At 45.9% G+C, this 19,660-nt stretch overlaps 2 protein-coding genes across 3 annotated transcripts in view; both read left to right on the forward strand.

The window, feature by feature from the left end:
• LOC132398993 (tubulin epsilon and delta complex protein 2) overlaps positions 1 to 14,349 on the forward strand; it is a 31,254-nt gene extending 16,905 nt beyond the window's left edge. The window contains exons 9-10 of one of the 2 annotated variants that reach the window (XM_059978832.1): positions 8,133 to 8,308; positions 8,833 to 14,349. In XM_059978832.1, the coding sequence (XP_059834815.1) occupies positions 8,133 to 8,308; positions 8,833 to 8,967 (311 nt within the window). In that variant the 3' untranslated portion in view covers positions 8,968 to 14,349. Of the gene's footprint in view, positions 1 to 1,189; positions 3,832 to 8,132; positions 8,309 to 8,832 lie in introns of those variants that run through there. The other variant, XM_059978833.1, reaches the window with a different exon arrangement.
• A 2,188-nt stretch (positions 14,350 to 16,537) lies between these two features.
• Positions 16,538 to 19,660, forward strand: part of ccnf (cyclin F) — a 38,795-nt gene continuing 35,672 nt past the window's right edge. Inside the window, exon 1 of the mRNA XM_059978622.1 lies at positions 16,538 to 16,604. Within this exon, the coding sequence (XP_059834605.1) occupies positions 16,592 to 16,604 (13 nt within the window). The 5' untranslated portion in view covers positions 16,538 to 16,591. The remainder of the gene's footprint in view (positions 16,605 to 19,660) is intronic.

Consider the following 19,660-nt stretch of genomic DNA (forward strand, 5'->3'; position numbering starts at 1 on the left):
TTCAACAGTGCCGGCACATTGGGACATCAGAGGTCTGAACGCCATGGGTTTCAGCTGCCAGGGTCATCTGTTCATTATGGACACCCTTTCAGGGCAATGGTTCCTGTGTGACGTGGGTGCTCAAGTGAGTGTGCTGCCAGCATCACCTATTGATGAGAAGGCAAAGCAACAAAGCCTGGCTGGAGGCTGCCAACAGCAGCAGGATCTTGATTTACAGGACACGACAGGTGACACTCTGTTTCAGTGGGCGAAGTTACACGGGGGACTTCATCCTGACTAAAGTGGCTAGACCTCTGCTCAGAGCAGATTTCCTGTGTGCCCAAGGACTGTTAGTCAATTTTAACGGTCAGCTTGTGTAGGTCTAAGCCTTTGGGTTGTTACCCACAACGACTCTATCAAGTGTATACACTGCTGCATGTGAATTTACTCAACTGCTGTGTAATTTCCTAAACCTCACCAAGCCCACATTCTCCACTATAGTCATAAAACATGGGGTCGAGCACCACATTTCTGCACTGGCATGCCAGTCCATGCTTGTGTGCGTAGACTGGACCCAGAAGAGTTGGCAACCGCGAAGGCTGAGTTTGCCAACATGGAAGACAATAGACAATAGGTGCAGAAGTAGACCATTTGGCCCCTCGAGTCTGCACCGCCATTCTGAGATCATGGCTGATCATTCACTATCAATACCCAGTCCCTGCCTTGTCCCCATATCCCTTGATTCCCCTATCCATCAGATATCTATCTAGCTCCTTCTTGGCATTGTACGCTGGTCATAGCCCCTGGGCCTCACTTAATGAGGCCACCACCCCCTGATCATTTCGCGGTCCTACACATCCAAGACTTTTCGGCATGTTTGGCTATGAAGTTAATATTTCCCAAAGTTGATTTAGTTGGGGCTGCCATCAGGTGACTGTGTTGGGTGGGCCTTCCCAAAGTGGCTGTGATAACTCCATTTGGTCTCTGGGTTTCTATGCATGCTGTTTGCAGTAAAAAAAATGCAGCACAGACCTTCCAGTGGCTGATGGATTCTGTATTAAAAGAACTAGATTTTCTTTTTGTTTACCTGGATGACATACTCGTCGGTAGTACATCCAAGTCTGAACACTTTATTCATCTCCGCACACTTTTTGAATGCTTAAGCCAACGTGGCCAAGCTCCCACAAAATCTGTTGCTTAACTTCTACAGAAGCACAATTGAAACCATCCTGACCAACAGTGCCATAGTGTGGTATGCCAGTTGCGCGGCCACTGAGCCACAAGACTCGCATCGCGGGTGAAGGCGGCCCAGCGAATTGTCAGGATGGAGCTCCCAGGACTGGACACCATCTATTCCAGCAGACTCAGGAGGAAAGCATCAGCACACCCCGGCCACTCCCTGCTTGACCCGCTGCTGTCCAGCAAAAGGTTCAGGACACTAAAAGCCAGAACAGATGGACTGAGGAACAGCTTCTACCCCAGAGCTGTGGCCTCCATCACACCACTCCCACAGAACAATGACTGAAACTGTGAGCACACACAAGGACTCAAATGCTTGCACTAACAGCACTTTGTGCATTACTGTGATATTCTGGTGCTGCTGCAACTTATTTTCTGCTACTTATCTATTTAGTGCTGTTTTTCTATTACTGTCTTGTTTTTATCTACTGCTTTGTTTGATTGCCTGAGTGGAAGCCAAACAGAGTTTCATTGTATCTATGTATAATGTCAATAAAGATCATTCAATTCAATTCAATTAACCCTGCTAAGTACCAGGTTGGGTTGTCAGCCATTGACTTTCTCAGCCATCACATCTCCGCAGAAGTTGCAAAACCCCTCCCATCTAAAGCAGTCGCTATTATGGATTTCCATCTACCCCACACTACTAAAGAAAGCTGCAGGAGGTTTTACGTATAGTGAATTTCTATCACTACTTCATTCCGCAAGCTGCTGAACTTGTGCTTCCCCTGTGTAGTGTGCTTAAAGGCATTATCCCTAATCACTTGCTGGACTGGTCAGCAGACAAGACCAGGGCATTTGATGACCAAACAAGCTCTTTCCAACATGACCCTACTGGCACACCTGCTCCCCAAACCACCTGTAGCCATTACAAATGGTGCCTCAGACAATGCCGTGGCTGCTGTCCACAAGCAGATGATCGGAGACGTGTGGCAGTCACTTCATCTTCTTCAGCCGGCACCTCTGACCCCTGAAAGGAAGTACACCATGTTTGACCATGACCTTCTCGGTCTCTATCTTGCTGTCTGCCATTTTAGTTTTCTTCTAGAGGGTCACCATTTCACAGCGTTTGTTCACCACAAACCCCTTGTGTACATGATGGCTAAAATATCAGACCCTTGGTCTCCTACACCACCACCTGGCCTACGTATCAAATTTCACAACTGATATACAGCATATCAAGGGGAAGAACAATGCTGTGACCAGTTGCCTCTCATGGCTAGCCCTTGAGGCCATACACATAGGGGTTGACTAAGCTGGCATAGCAGCCCACCCAGCTATTTAGTGAACAGCAGTCGTGGGACATTAAGTTTGGGGAAGCTGGGGTTTCTCTCACCTCATAGCTGGATGTGGAATGTTTTTAACTCTATATGTGGCCTCTCACATTCAGGCTGGAAGGCCTCACAGAAACTGGTTGCACTAAAGTTTGTGTGGCATGGCCTTAGAAAGGACTTGCGCGATTGGACTGCAACCCGTGAGGAGTGCCAGTGGGCAGAAAGTTAAACGTTGTGTCCAGGAGCCATCGACATCTTTTGAGGTCCCTGAGCGACTGTTTGACTATGTCATTGTCAACCTTGTTGGTTCTCTTCCCCCCAGTCCATGTTTCACACACCTCCTTACTGTGGTGGACTGTACCACCAGTTGGCCAGAGTTCATCCCCTTAGTATCGACAACAACGTAGACGTAGCTTGTATATTCTTCGGCACCTCGGTTGCTTGATTTGGCACCCCATCTGATATTTCCTCTGAGGGTGGCCCCTAGTTCACATCAGACCTCTGGGCTGCGATGGCCCAGAAGCTTGGTGTTAGGCTACATCACACTACGGCATATCACCCGTGAGGGGTTTCACTGTCCTTAAAAGCTGCTCTTGAGGGCTTCCCTGACTGATAATGAGATCGTCTCCCATGGGCCCTGCTGGAGCTCAGCACAGCTCCAAAAGGGGACCCGCAGGAGTCCGTGGCTGAGTTGGTATATGGACAATCGTTACGAGTGCCAGGTGATTTCATTCCTGCTCGGCTTCAACAGCATTCCACCCTCCTCAGTAAATTCAATTCCTTTTCACTTATTCCTACCTCCATTATGGCATACAGCACTCTTGGGTTCCTGTTGACCTACATTCTGCCTCGTTTGTTTCTATCTGCCATGCTGCAAAGCAACATCCCTTTAGGCCCCCTTACAATGGTCCATTCCGCATTTTGGAACAGAGAGAAAAGACTCTTATCATAGATAAGAGGGGTAGACCTAAATGTATTTCGGTAGATGGCCTTAAACCGGCGCACCAAGATTTGGAGTATTCCGTTGCCATCCCCCTGGTGTCACAATGTGACCATGAGCGTGTCTGCACACCACGGGCGAGCCAGAGGCACCTGCTGTTCCTCCAGCCGTGCAACAGGGACCTGAGCCGGGCGGCTCGTCCACGCTCCAGACAGGCTCACAATGCCAGTTTTAATTAATTCTGTGGGGGCCTGTGTAGGATAATGTAACTGGGAGAAATTTACATAATTCACACCCACTGGCATTGAGTTGGGTTTCACTTTAAGAGGCTGGTTTGATGTAATTACATAATGTGCACTTTTGTGTTTGGGTATTGAAGTTCAATAAAATGTGTTACAGTTTTCCTCGAACATAAAATGCCTCACTTCATTCTATTTGTAAAAACCTACATTATCAGACTACTGAATGGTTCCCTACAGTGATAAAATTGACCCTTGACTTCATCTGCCTTGTTATGATTTTGCACCTTGTTTACCTGCACTGCACTTTCTCTGTAACCGTTACGCTTTATTCTGCATTGTACCAAAGTACAGTGACAGTAATAAATGGGGGACTATGCAAGAGGGAAGGGTTAGATTGATTTTAGAAATAGGTTAAAAGGTCAGCATAACATGAGCCAAAGGGCTTGTACTGTGCTGTATTCAATTCCAATTGCAGTTTCAGGACCAGAAGGCCGGAGTGGTAAGGAGAGGTTGGCCAGGTTAGGTCTTTTTCCTTGGACTGGCAGACTGTCCATACAGGTCAATTCGTTACACAGTGCACTGAAGTAGTGCAAGGTAAAACAATACCAGAATGCAGAATAAAGAGCGCATTGTGGCGACCCACTTTCTGCGCAGGCAAACCGGCTCACAAATAGCCAGCGCGCGGGGGAGACTTTGGTAATGCCCCTCTGATGCCATTTCCGCCCGGAGAGGACTTCCTCCCCTTTTTTTCAGGACTTCCCTTTCCTGCTTATGTCGTTGGTACCAATATGTACCACGAGCTCTGGCTGTTTTCCTTCCCACTTCAGGATATCATGGATGCGATCTGAAACATCCCGGACCCTGGCACCTGGGAGGCAAACTACCATCCGTGCTTTTATGCATCCACAGAATCGCCTGTGACACACTAACTAGAGAGTCCCCTATCACTGCTGCCATCCTTTTCCCTTCACTACCCTTAAAAAGGTCTTAAATCTTGCCTGAACTCTTTTGTGTTTAACCATCTCTTTCGTGTAACAAAGTGACCCAAACGGTACACGGTACAAGTGCAACCTCACCAAGAACTTGTATAACTGTAACATAATGTCCCAAATGCCCTGGCAATTGAAGGCGAGTGTCCTAAATGCCTTTTCTGCCACTCTGTCTATTTGTGATGCCGTAGACCATAAGACATAAGAGCAGAATTAGGCCATTTAGCCCATAGAGTCCGCTGTGCCATTTGTCATGGCTGTGTCCATTTCCCCCTCAACCCCATACTCTTGCCTTCTTCCCCTCTTCCCGTAATTTATAACACAAACTAGGCACTTGTGCCCCTCAGCCCCTCTGTTCCATTGCACTTCCAAATGCCCTACCGTTCACCACCCCTGTGGGGGGTGAACAGCACTTGAATCCCAGGGGGACCAATATCCTTGCAGGGAGGTTTGCTAAGGCTACTGGGGAGAATTTAAACTCGGATTGCTGGGGAGTTGGGAACCAAACTGAAGAGACGGAGGAAGAGATGGTTTGCTCACATATAGAGAGAGCTTCAAGACAGTGTGAAAAGGAGGATAGGCAGTAGGCAGGTGCTAGAGAAGGGACGTGTTCGGACCAATAGTTTGAGATGTGTCTATTTTAATGCAAGGAGTATTATGAACAAAGCGGATGAGCTTATAGAGCATGGATCAGCAAGCACTTGGAGCTATGATGTGGCCATTACAGAGACTTGGATGGCTCAGGGGCAGGTATAAGTGCCAGGCTTTAGATGTTCCAGAAATGACAGGCAGGGAGGCAAAAGAGGTGGGGGCTTAGCACTGTTGATCAGAGATAGTGTCACAGCTGCAGAAAAGGAGGAAGATGTGGAGGGATTGTCTACAGAGTCTCTGTGGGTGGAAGTTAGGAACAGAAAGGGGTCAATAACTCTACTGGGTGTTTTTTATAGACCACCCAATAGTAAGGACATCGAGGAGCAGATAAGGAGACAGATTCTGGAAAGGTGTTAAAATAATAGGGTTTATTGTGGTGGGAGATTTTAATTTCCCAAATAGCGATTGGCATGTCACCAAAGTGAGGGGTTTAGATGGGGTGGAGTTTGTTAGGTGTGTTCAAGAAGGTTTCTTGACACAATACATAGATAAGCCTACAAGAGGAGAGGCTGTACTTGATCTGTTATTGGGAAATGAACCTGGTCAGGTGTCAGATTTCTCAGTGGGAGAGCATTTTAGAGATAGTGATCACAATTCTATCTCCTTTACCATAGCATTGGTGAGGGATAGGAACAGACAAGTTAGGAAAGTGTTTAATTAGAGTAAGGGGAAATATGAGACTATCAGGCAAGAACTTGGAAGCATAAATTGGGCACAGATGTTCTCAGGAAAATGTACAGAAGAAATGTGGCAAATCTTCAGGGGATATTTGCGTGGTGTTCTGCACAGGTACGTTCCAGTGAGACAGGGAAAGGATGGTGGGGTACAGGAACCATGGTGTACAAAGGCTGTAATAAATCTAGTCAGGAAGAAAAGAAGAGCCACAAAATGTTCAAAAAACTAGGTAATGATAGAGATCTAGAAGATTATTAGGCTTAAGAAAGACATTAGGAGAGCCAGAATGGGCCATGAGAAGGCCTTGGCGAACAGGATTAAGGAAAACCCCAAAGCATTCTACAAGTACGTAAAGGGCAAGAGGATGAGATGTGAGAGAATAGGACCAATCAAGTGGGACAGTGGAAAAGTGTGTATGGAACCGGAGGAGATCGCAGAGGTATTTGTTCCAGTATTCACAACAGAAAAGTATCTTGGAGATTGTAGGGATGACTTACAGTGGACTGAAAAACTTGAGCAAGTAGATATTAAGAAAGAGGATGTGCTGGAGCTTTTGGAAAGCATCAAGTTGGATAAGTCACCAGGACTGAATGAGATATACCCCTGTGGGAGGCAAGGGAGGAGATTGCTGAGCCTCTGGTGATAATCTTTGCATCATCAATGGGGACGGGAGAGGTTCCGGAGGATTGGAGGGTTGCAGATGTTGTTCCATTATTCAAGAAAGGGAGTAGAGATAGCCCAGGAAATGATAGACCAGATAGTCTTCCTTCAGTGGTTGGTAAGTTGATGGAGAGGACTTATGAACATTTGGAGAGGCATAATATGATTAGGAATAGTCAGCATCGTTTTGTGAAAGGCAGGTCATGCCTTACGAGTCTTATAGAACTTTTTGTCAATGTGATTAAACACATTGATGAAGGTAGAGCAATAAGATGTAGTGTATATGGATTTTAGCAAGGCATTTGATAAGGTATCCCATGCAAGGCTTATTGAGAAAGTAAGGAGGCAGGGGATCCAAGGGGATATTGCTTTGTGGATCCAGAACTGGCTTGCCCACAGAAGGGAAAGAGTGGTTGTAGACGAGTCATATTCTGCATAGAGGTTGGTCACCAGTTGTGCGCCTCAGGGATCCGTTCTGGGACCCCTACTCTTTGTGATTTTTATAACTGACCTGGATGAAGAAGTGGAGGGATGGGTTAGTAAATTTGCTGATGACACAAAGGTTGGGGGTGTTGTGGATAGTGCGGAGGGCTGTCAGAGGTTACAGCTGGACATTGATAGGATGTAAAACTGGGCTGAGGAGTGGCAGATGGAGTTCAACCCACAAAAGTGTGAAGTGGTTCATTTTGGTCGGTCAAATATGATGGTAAGACTCTTGGCAGTGTGGAGGATCAGAGGAATCTTGGGGTCTGAGACCATAGGACACTCAAAGCTGCTGTGCAGGTGTGGTTAAGAAAACGTGCAATGCATTGGCCTTCATCAATCATGAGATTGAGTTTAGGAGCTGAGAGGTAATGTTGCAGCTATATAGGACCCTGGTCAGACCCCACTTGGAGTACTGTGCTCAGTTCTGGTCACCTCACTATGGGAAGGATGTGAAAACCATAGAAAGGGTGCAGAGGAGATTTACAAGGATGTTGCCTGGATTGGGGAGCATGACTTATGAGATAGGTTGAGTGAACTCTGCTTTTTTTCCTTGGAGCGATGAAAAATGAGAGTTGACCTGATAGAGGTATATAAGATGATGAGAAGCATTGATTGTATGGATAGTCAGAGGCTTTTTCCCAGGGCTGAAGTAGCTCGCATGAGAGGGCACAGTTTTAAGGTGCTTGGAAGTAGGTACAGAGGAGAATTCAGGGGTAAGTTTTTTTTACGCAGAGAGTGGTGAGTGCGTGGAATGGGCTGCCGGTGACAGTGGTGAAGGCGGTTACAATAGGGTCTTTTAAGAAACTCCTAGATAGGTACATGGAGCTTAGAAAAATAGAGGGTTATGGGTAGCCCTAGGTAACTTCTATGATAAGGACATGTTCGGCACAGCTTTGTGGACCGAAGGGCCTGTATTGTGCTGTAGATTTTCTATGTTTCTATGTTTATTTTCTACTGTTTTGTGTCATCATCGTCTCCTGTTTTATCCTGTCCATAGGTGCAGGACCCTGGATGAAAGTTGGGATGTGCTGGAGACCGGTGTTTAGAACTTGTGGAAATGCCAGCAGTGAGAGTGTGCCACTGTTGCTCTATTCCAGTCTAGAGGAGTTGAAGGAACTGGAGTATGCCAGGTTTCAGGTGCAGACTCTCCAACAGCAGATCCACATTCAAATGGTAAGATACACTTCTCACTCCCATCAGATACATTACCTTATGCACTTGCATTCATGAAATAAATTAAAGCTTTACTTGTCACATGTACATCAAAATGTATAGTGAAATGCCCTCTACCCCCTCTCTCTCTACCCTCTCTCTCTACCCCCTCTACTCAGCTCTCTCTCCCCCTCCCTCCTCCCCCTTACTCTCTGTCCCCTCACCCTCTACCCCCCTCCCTCCTCCCCCTTACTCTCTGTCCCCTCAACGTTCTCTCCCCCTCCCTCCTCCCCCTTACTCTCTGTCCCCTCACCCTCTACCCTCCTCCCTCCTCCCCCTTACTCTCTGTCCCCTCACCGTTCTCTCCCCCCCCTCCTCCCCCTTACTCTCTGTCCCCTCATCGTTCTCTCCCCTTTGCCTAGGAGTGTGTGAGGTATGGGTTGCTGAGCCTTTCTACCACATTGTCTCACTAAGTCAATGTGCAGATGTATGTGTGTGTGGGACCATGTTCAGTGTCTTGACTGTCAATTCTCCTTCCCTCACAGGTCCTGATGGAGGAGTTGCTTCCCCTCATGTCTGCACAGCAGCCCCCACCACACCTGTATCGAGCAGTCTATTCCTTACTGTGTGACGGGGGACAGCACTTCCCTGCATTAGTGTTGGATAATGTGACTGACTAACATCCTAACACCAGTCGGTTCCCAGCGGAGTTGGCATTTCTGATCCACCAACTGACCAAAAGACCTGTGGACGGACCCACTGATGCACCAACAGATTAACCAATGCCACTGGCCGATCCATCAACCCACAGACTACCAACAGACCAAGCTATGGACAAAGCCAACTCATGGACCTGCTGCAGTGTGAAAGGGGGGACAGAGGCTAGGGGACGTGAGCAACAGGTCAGGCAACACCCATGGGGAGGGGTGTGGGAAACTTCTCAGACAGATGGAGGTTTATAGCCAGGGGTTTGTGCCTGTCACTTGTGTCAGAGAGGTCATATGTTCAAAGATCAACCTGGATCAGCAGGATTCACTCAGCCCATTCATCTGCACCACAGAGAGGGGTGTTGCTGCCCAGACCCCACAGAATCACCGGCTTTTGGACCGTGTGCAGCTGTCATCCTGCTGGATCATCCCCACCCCACGTAGCCCATTCACCTGCTCCCTGGGGAGGCCCACTGTTCCCTGAAATCTCCCACTGTACCAATTGTAACCAGATGCACTCTCTCCAAGGACACCCAGGCTCTGCTGTTAAAGAATAGCATCAGATCAGTAGAAAGATGTGACATAGGATTGGAAGATGTTGAATCCTTGTTGGTTGAGTTAAGAAAGTGCAAGGGTAAAGGGACTCGGATGGCATTTATACAGGCACCACAGATTGCAACAGGAAGTAGAAAAGACATTTCAGAAGGGTAACGTTATGATGGTCATAAAAGATTTCAACATACAGGTCAATTGGGAAAATCAGGTAGGAAATGGATCTCAAGAGAGTGAGTTTGTTGAATGCCTATGAGAGCAGTTTGTTGTTGAGCCTGCGAGGGGATCAGCTATACTTAAACAGGAAATGATTAGGGAGCTTAAGATGAAAGAACCCATAGGAGGCAGTGATCACAATATGATTGAGTTCAATTTGAAATTTGATAGGGAGAAAGTAAAGACTGATGTAGCAGTATTTCTGTGGAGTAAAGGAAATTACAGTGGTGTGAGAGATGAGTTGGCCAAAATAAATTGGAAGGAGTTGCTGGCAGGGATGACAGCAGAGCAGCAATGGTGTGAGTTTCTGGAAAAAATGAGGAAGGTGCAGGATAGATGTTATCTAAATATGAAGAAATACTCAAATGGCAAAATAGTAAAATCATGGCTGACAAGGGAAGTCAAAACTAATGTAAAATTAAAAGAGAGGGCATAAACAAATCAAAAATTAGTGGGAAGACAGAGGATTGAAAACCCTACAGAGGGTAACTAAAAGAATCTTTAGGAGTGAAAGAACGAAATATGAAATCAAGCTAGCAAACAATATCAAAGTGGATAGTAAAAGTTTTTACAAGTATGTAAAAAAATAAGAGATGAGAGTGGATATAGGACAGAATGTAGGCCGGAGTAGTAATAGTGGTGGGCAAGGAGGTGGCAGATAAGCGAAATGAATATTTTTCATCAGTCCTCACTGTGGAAGACACTAGCAGTGGGCCAGATGTTGAAGGGTGTGAGGGAAGAGAAGTGAGGCAGTTACTATTTACAAGGGAGAAGGTGCTCAAAAAGCTGAAAGACCCAGGGTACATAAATCACCAGGACCAGATGAACTGCATCTGAGGATTTTGAAAGAGGTAGTGCTAGAGATGATGGAGGCTTTTGCAATGATCTTTGTAAAATTATTGGACTCTTGCATGGTGCCAGAGGACTGGAAAATTGGAAACGTCAGTCCACTCTTTAAGAAAGGAGGAAGGCAACAGAAAGGAAATTGACCAGTTAGCCTGATCTCAGTGACTGGGAAGATGTTAGAGTCAATTGTTAAGGTTGGGTCTATGGAGCACTTGGTGACACAGGGCAAGGTCAGCATGCTTTCCTTGAGGGAAAATCTTGCCTGACGAACCTGTTGGAATTCTTTGAGGAGATTACAAGTAGGATGGATAAAGGGGATGCAGTGGATTTTGTATATTTGGACTTTAAAAAGGTCTTTGACAAAGTGCCACACAGGCTATTTACCAAGTTAAGAGCCCATGATGGCATTACAGGAATGTTACTGGCATGGTTAGAGCATTGGCTGATTGGAAGAGGCAGCGAGGTGCAATAAAAGGATCCTTTTCTGATGGCTGCCAGTGACTAGTGGTGTTGCGCAGGAATCAGTTTTGGGACCGCTTCTTTTTATGCTGTATATCAGTGATTTAGGTGATGGAATAGATGGCTTTGTCGCCAGGTTTGCAGATGATACGAAGATTGGTAGAGAGGCAGGTGGTGTGGTGTTGAAGAAACAGGTAGGCTGTAGAACGACTTAGACAGATTAGGAGAAAGGGCAAGAAAATGGCAAATGAAATACAATGTTGGAAAATGCATAGTCATGCACTTTGGCAGTATTAATAAATATGCAGGCTGTTTTCTAAACAGAGAAAATCCAAAAATTCTGATATGCAAAAGGACTTAGGAGTCCTTGTGCAGAACACCCTAAATGTTAACTTGCAGGTAGAGTCAGTGGTGAGGAAGGCAAATGCAATGTTCGCATTCATTTCAAGAGGTCGAGAATATAAGAGCAGGAATGTGATGCTGAGGTTTTATCAGGCATTGGTGAGGCCTCACCTTGACTATTGTGAACAGTTTTGGGCTGCTCATTTAAAAAAAGATGTGCTGGCATTGGAGAGGATTCAGAGGAGATTCACATGTATGATTCTGGGAATGAAAGGATTATCATACAAGGAGCATTTTATAGCTCTGGGTCTGTATTGCTGGAATTTAGAAGAATGAGGGGTTATCTCATTGAACCCTTTCAAACATTGAAAGGTCTGGACAGAGTAAATGTGGAAAGGATGTTTCCCATAGTGGAGGAGTCTAGGACAAGAAGGCACAGCCTCGAGTGTTCATTTAAAACAGAGATGGCAGAGAAATTTCTTTAGCCAAAGTGTGCTGAATTTGTGGAATTTGTTACCACAGGCAGTTGTGCAGGCCAGATCATTGGGTGTCTTTAAGACAGAGCTTGATGGGTTCTTAATTGGACACGGCATCAAAGGTGATGGGGAGAAGGTTGGGGAATGAGACCAAGGAGAGGGAAAACAGATCAGCCACGATTGAATGGTGAAGCAGACTAAATGAGCCAAATGGACTAATTTTGCTCCTATGTCTTATATGTCTTACGGAACGTATCCCTGGAAAGGGGGCATTCAGTCAGCCGGCTCTGGCAGAGCCCTCGACTGTCTGCTGCTTGGATTTGTGAATGGCCATCTTGGCTAGACCCAGGAGCAAGCCCACTCTCTGAGCGACCTCTTGCATTCTATATATACATGGTAAACGGACTCCTCTCAGTCACAGAGTGGACAGGTGGGCGGGGTGTCAGTGAACCTGCTTAAAAACCTGTTGCAAAGTACTGTCCAATGCAACACCTTCCACCCTGGGCCCCCGATATACAGGGGAAAGACCACAGTATGAAGAGATTTCCACTAGGGACCTCCCCTACCACCAGATGGTAAAACAGACTGCCACAGTGAGTCTGGTTGGCAGGCAAAGGCAAAGAAGTGAAAGGTGTGCAAGATTAGCCCATACAAAAGTGAGCAATTCTGGCTGACCAGGTGCTAACACAGCCAGAACTTCTACCCATTCCTGAGTTTCCTCAACACCTTCATGATAGGATGGAGACCAGTCTCCCTCACAGTCAGAGCACCATGCCCCGCCTGCCCAGAAGCACCCTGATTGGATGTAACTAAACTCTATACCTGCTGCAGCTGATGCTTGCAGCTGGAGAAAATGAGCCACCAGCACATGCCATCTCAGAGGGTGCTTTGTGTACAGGCATCTGCTGGGTGCTCTCAGATGGGTATGTAACAATACACCTGTGACTGTCCATCCTCCACAAATGGAAGACTCAGGACTGCAGCAGAAACCCAATGCCTCCTAATGCCCCAAAGAAACCCACCAGCCTTCTTTGGATCCTGGAGACAAAACCAGTGGGTGAGACCAAAGTGACCAACCGGTGACAGATCATGGAGGCAACCAGCTGATTTATTACCAGGTATGAATTTGTGTAAAGTAGGCCTGACCAGCATCCCAGATGGGAAGAGACTTTTGTCTCTAAGTCCCACCAGTTCACAGGCCAGGGCTCCTCAGTGGAGCTCAAGTGCACCCCCCAGGAGAGGAGGTGCATGGTGCTCCATGCCAAGGGTTTTAATCCCTCCAGCAGGGAGTCTACCCACCCAGAGGCCAGCACACTTTTCCCATTTGACGCTTGCAGAGGACGTAGCCGAAAAGATCTGGCAGTCTCACATCATCTGCAAGTCAACGGGGTCAGTAACCAAGAGGAGGACGTCATCAGCGTAAACTGAAAGGACGACCTCCATGGCTGGTTTGTTAAAACCAAACCCATCAGTCTCTTCCAGAGAAGGCTCAGGAATGGCTCCACGCAAACAGAGTACACGGGGCCACTCTGACACAACCCTCCCAAAGCTCAAGGGTGCTGTTAAGAAGGCACTCCGCAGCAGCATATAACAGTTGGGTGCGTGCAGAGTTTCTAAAAGGTACTCATGGTCCACCCTGTCAAACATCTTTTCCTGGTCAAGGGGAGACAAAGACGACTGACAGATTGGCCTCTGGGGACAGGTGAATTACCCCAACCCCCACTCAACACAATCAGGGAGTGCAGAGATGTTTCCCCAGACTGCCCCTTCCCCCCAGAGATTACTACTGGATTACCCCTATCCCTACCCACTGCCACCCTGCCAAATCACCCCTACGGTGTGTAGAGCATAGTAAGCCTCCGCTGCCCTGGGTAAAAGTGGGTGTACATGATTTTCTGGCACAATAACATACTGTGTCTCTGTGACAGCAGAGGCAGAGATCACAATCATTTCCACACACTACTGTAACTGCACAATATTTGTAATTGGAATCAACAATAGCTATTGTGTTCACTTTTGTACAGTCAACTTTTATTAATAATCAGCTATGGTGCATTTGTGCTATGTCTGAGTGAGTGTGCATATGTCTCTGTGACCATGGTTGTGACAGATGTCCTGAAGTTTGTTTTTTTGTAACAGCAATACATTGCAATATGTAAAATATATTATAAATAGAGAAATATAAATCTGAAGTTCAAATTTATTGTCATTCAACTGTACACATTTATACTGCAAACGAAACAACATTCCTCCAGACCAAGGTGCACAACACCTATATATAACTCACACACAACACACAAAATAATAATTTTAGTTCCTGATGTTTACAGTTACTGTTCTATAGATTTGCCTAGTCTGCCTGCAGAAAAGAATCTGAGGGTTGTATGTGGTGATGTGTATGAACTTTGATAATAAATTTTACTTTGTATATTACCACAAATAAATTAACAAATAATAAGCTGCATATTTGATACAAATTCTAAGATAAACAGTATAACACATCTGGCACTTCATACGTGATGAGTCTGATGAGATTCATACTTGGAGGCAGAGAGTTCAGTAATCTCACAGCCCGGGGGAAGAAGCTGTTGTCCATGCTAACGGTGCTTGTGCTAATGTTACAGTACCACCTGCCTGGTGGAAGGGTCAAAGAGATTGTTCAACAAATGGGAGGGATTACTGCTATATAGCTCCTGATATATAGTTCCTGATATATAGCTCTGATGGGTGGAACAGAGACCCCAATGATCTTCTTGGTGGCCCACATAATCCTTTGGAGGAACATGGGGTGGGGGGGGAAGGAAGGAGCCTCACTTCAGAATTAGAATCAGGTTTATTATCACTGGCATGTGACGTGAAATTCGTTAACTTAGCAGCAGCATTTCAATGCAATTCCAAATATAGAAGAGAGAAAAAAATAATAATAAATCAATTACAATGTACGTATCTTGAAAAGATTTTAAAAATGTGCAAAAAACAAAATACTGTATATTTTTAAAAAGTGAGGTAAAGTCCAAAGCTTCAATGTCCATTTAGGAATCGGATGGCAGAGGGGAAGAAGCTGGTCCTGAATCGCTGAGTTTGTGCCATCGGACTTCTGTACCTCCTACCCGATGGTAACAGAGAGAAAAGGGCATGCCCTGAGTGCTGGAGGTTTTATTAATGGACACTGCCTTTCTGAGACACTGTTCTCTGAAGATGTCCTGGGTACTTTGTAGGCTAGTACCCAAGACAGAGCTGACTAGATTTACAACACTCTGCAGCTGCTTTTGGTCCTGTGCAGTAGCCTCCCCCCCCCCCCCCCCCCCCATACCAAACAGTGATGCAGCCTGTCAGAATGCCACGATCTTCTCAGGAAAGAAGACACTGCTGTGCTTTCTTAACCAAAGAGGTGGTGTTGAGGAACTGGTTTTTATTTATTTATTTATATGTACCACTGTTAATGTGTCTTACATCTGCTTGTCTGCCTACGCTGCACTTTGTGACTGTAACACTTTATTCTACATTCTGTATTAGTTTCCCTCAATACACTGTTGTAATGACAGGATAAATCAGTTGTGCAAAAAAATGTGAGGTAGTGTACGTGGATTCATGGACCACTCAGAAATTTGGCAGAGGGGAAGAAGCTGTTCCAAAAGCATTGAGTGCAGGTCTTCAGGCTCGTGTATCTCCTCCCTGATGGTAGCAATGTGAAGAGGCCATATCCTGGATGGTGAGGGGCCTTAATGGTAGATGCTGCTTGTTTTTGAAGATTCACAAGAAAATGTGAAGTAAACATAAACAACTTTTACAAAAAAAATTAGAACTAAAAACAAAGTCTATTTCAGTACAAAGTGGTCACAGTGTTCCTAAACTGAGGTAGAATTTTCTCATTTGGTTGTAGGGACGTAGCTGGTGATGTAGGACTTCAGACTTCCTCCTACCCAAAGGTAGCTGTGGGGAGATGACATGGCCCGGATGATGGGGATCTTTAACGGTGGATGTTTACATCTTTGAGGCAGCTGCTCCATCTATCTACATCCCCCACCATCTCCCTATGTCTTATGCTTATATTCCATTAGCTACACTCTTCCCCTTACCGGTGGGGTTAATCCTCAGCATTCCACCCAAACCAGGGTCCTCACCAACTCTCCAGCTTCTTCCCTATCGCTTTCCCCGATTGGGGATACACCCCTCCCTCTGCCTAACCCTCGGGCCACACGTCTCCCAACACACCAACAACCCACTCCCTCTGCCCCATCCACATCGGAGAAACACAAACTACCCTGCCCCATCCCCCATCCCCCACCCCGGGGGGCTAACCCTGTTCCTCTCTCCTACCCTCGGGCACTCACACACCGTACTTATGCTCACACTCAGGAGACACGCCCATGCCCGGGGAACTAGCCCTACCCTTTCCCCCATCCCGAGGTTACTCCATGATGCCCCTCACCCCTCGGAGGGGCTCCACTTTCCCTCCACCGGCATTCGTTTCGAAAGTGCATCTCTTGCAACCAATTGGAAACGCGAACAACCCGGAAGCGGTATCGAAGTCACCAATGAGGATGAGGAAAGTGGGACCGGGATCTTGTGATTGACCGCAACGGAGTCCAATGGGCGGGCCAAAGTAGGCCAATCAGCGCCGGGCATTTTGAATAGCGGCGGGTTTGAAACGGTCGGTGCGTGGAGGGGCCGGACGGAGAACGAGCGGGCGAGAGCGGGCCAAGATGCGGGTCGAGGGTGAGCAGGGAGCGGATGGAATGAATCGGTGCCGCAGGGGTTCGGGTTGGATGTGGTGAGGGGGTTGAGGGTGAGGGTGAGGGTGAGGGGTAAGTATTGGGATGTGGCAAGCGGTGAGGTTTAAAATATGGGGGTCGAAGAGGTGGACTGAGGTTTTGGGGTGGTAGGAAGTTGGGAATGAGTGTTAGAGGATGTGGGGTGGAGTTGTGTGTTTGGATATTGAGGGTTGAGGAGGTGAAAATTCACCTCCATTCACACCCTGGTAAGTATCCATCAATGAAATTTATTAGTTCCCAGTGGGTCCATATCACAGAGATATTCCTTCTGGGGTCCCTGTGATCCTGTGTCTGAGCCAGGCTGGGAGGGTATTTTACCCTGGTGTGGGGTGCAAGATATTACAGGGACATTCTTTCCACTGTGTTTGAAAGACAGCTCCTAACAGTTTTGAGAGAAGAGGGAAAAGGTGCAGAAACTTTTCCCCATCCACATTGTGGGGGAGCTAAAAGATGCTGCCGGACCTGCTGAATTCATCCAGCTTTTGTACGTGTTGATTTGACCACAGTAACTGCAGTGTACTTTGTGTTTAAAAGATCTGACCTGCCTCAGCAGGGAGGGGTTTGCCAGCAGTACCCATGTTCCCAGAGCAAAGTGAAAAACAATGGCGTCTTGTATTAACAAATACAGATCCAAGATCTAAGTGTCAGTTTAGAGATGGAAAGTCACTCCCCATGAGCAGCAGGAAGCTTATCTGTCGAGTCTACCACGGACCCAGTCATGAATGATTTTCCATTTTCATCTTTTCTGCTATTCATTTGATTCATTGAATATACAGAAACCATTCAGTTTAGAATGAAGGCCCTCCAGACTTCCCACATGCCTAATTCCAGTGAAGAAGTTCCTTCTCTTTGTGAGGGCATGTTGAGCCCGATTGGATTCTTCAAGGAAGTAACAAAACAGATTGGCAAAACTAAAGAAGTGGATATTGGTGTTGTAAAATGTTCCCATGGTGGGCTCATTCAGAAAGTCAGAGGCATGGGATGCAGGGAAACATGGCTGCAAGGATTCAGAATTGGTTTGTCCACAGAAGGCAGAAGGAGACGGTAGGTAAAGCATATTCTGCTTCTGCGATTTCTTTGAATGACTTGGATGAGGAAGTGGAAGGGTGGGTTAATAAGTTTACAGATGACAGAAGGTTAGTAGTGTGGATAGTGTAAAAGGTTGTTTCAGGTTTCAATGGGATATTGATAGGATGTAGTGCTGGGCAGATGGCATTCATTCCTGAAAAATGTGAAGTGATTGACTTTGGAAGATCGTGCAAGGTTAATTGCAGGATTCTTAACCATGTGGAGGAGCAGAAGGATCTTATGGTCCACATCCATAGATCTCTCAAAGTTGCTGTGCAACTCAATAGGGTTGTAAAGAAAGTGTATGGTGTGTTGGCCTTCAGTAGCTGGAGGGTTGAGTTCAAAAGCTGTGAGGTAATGTTGCAGCTCCATAAAGGTCTGGTTGGACCACACTTGAAATATTGTGATCAGTTCTGGTCACTTCATTATAGGAAGGATGCACTTTAGAGAGGGTGAAGAGCTGATTTACCAGGATGAGTGAGCTAGAGCTTTTCTCTGTGGAACAAAGGATAATGAAAAGTGCCTTTATGGAAGTTTACTAGACGATAAGAGGCATCAATAGAGTGGATAGCCAGAGACTTCTTCCTCTTCTATCACCCCCCGCCGAACTGCCGCAGGTCAATGGCTAATGTGAGAGGATATTCTTTGAAAGTGATTTGAGGAAAGTATGGGGGGGTGGAATTTCAGAGGTATATTTTTTTTACACGGTGATGGGCATGTGGAATGTGTTGCCAGGAGTTGTGGATACAGATGTGTACAGTAGAAACATTTATTACGAAATTCTTAGATAAGCACAAGATTGATAGAGAAATGGAGCATTGTGTGGGAGGGAAGTGTCCAGTTGATCTTGGCATAGGTTAAAAAATCGCAAAACGTTATGACCGAAGGGACTGTACTGAGCTGTAATGTTTTGTGTTCTGTTTTTTAAAAAAAATTTTGTTTTGTCCAGCAAAATGGATCATATTTTCTAATATTATATTAGGTAGGTGTGTTAGGTTGATTACTGTGCCTATGAAATCCTAGAACTTAAATTTAAATCTGCTGAAGGAAGTCGTGAAGGTCGTGCTCAATGATTTTAATGTAAATCTTTTCAATGAAATGGGCAAAGCAGATTGTGTGAATGTGTCTGTGTGCTAAAGAGAGGGCATATTGTGTACAGTTCTGGTCACCGAATTATAGGAAAGATATCAATAAATTAGAGAGAGTGCAGAGACGATTTACTAGGATGTTACCTGGGTTTCAGCACTTAAGTTACAGAGAAAGGTTGAACAAGTTAGGTCTCTATTCATTGAAGCGTAGAAGGTTGAGGGGGGATTTGATCGAGGTATTTAAAATTTTGAGAGGGATAGATAGAGTTGATGTGAATAGGCTGTTTCCATTGAGAGTAGGGGAGATTCAAACGAGGACATGATTTGAGAGTTAGGGGGCAGAAGTTTAAGGGAAACACGAGGGGGTATTTCTTTACTCAGAGTGATAGCTGTGTGGAATGAGCTTCCTGTAGAAGTAGTAGGGGCCAGTTCAGTTGTGTCATTTAAGGTAAAATTGGATAGGTATATGGACAGGAAAGGAGTGGAGGGTTATGGGCTGAGTGTGGGTAGGTGGGACTAGGTGAGATTAAGAGTTCGGCACGGACTAGGAGGGCCGAGATGCCCTGTTTCCGTGCTGTGATTGTTAAATGGTTATATCATTGAGCAAAAATTAGTGGGAAGTTAGAGGATTGGGAAGCTTTTAAAAACCAACAGAAGGTAAATAAGTCATTAAGAAGGTAAAGATGGAATAAGAAAGTAAGTTTACCAATAATATTAAAGATGATCCCAAAAGTTTCTTCAGATATATAAAGTGTAAAAGAGATACAAGAGTAGTTAACAGATAATTGGTAAAGTAATGCTGGAGAGGTAGTGGAGGTGGGGAATGAAATGGCAGACAAACTGA

Source organism: Hypanus sabinus, chromosome 9 (genome assembly GCF_030144855.1).
Source record: "Hypanus sabinus isolate sHypSab1 chromosome 9, sHypSab1.hap1, whole genome shotgun sequence".
Classification (NCBI taxonomy): Eukaryota; Metazoa; Chordata; class Chondrichthyes; order Myliobatiformes; family Dasyatidae; genus Hypanus; species Hypanus sabinus.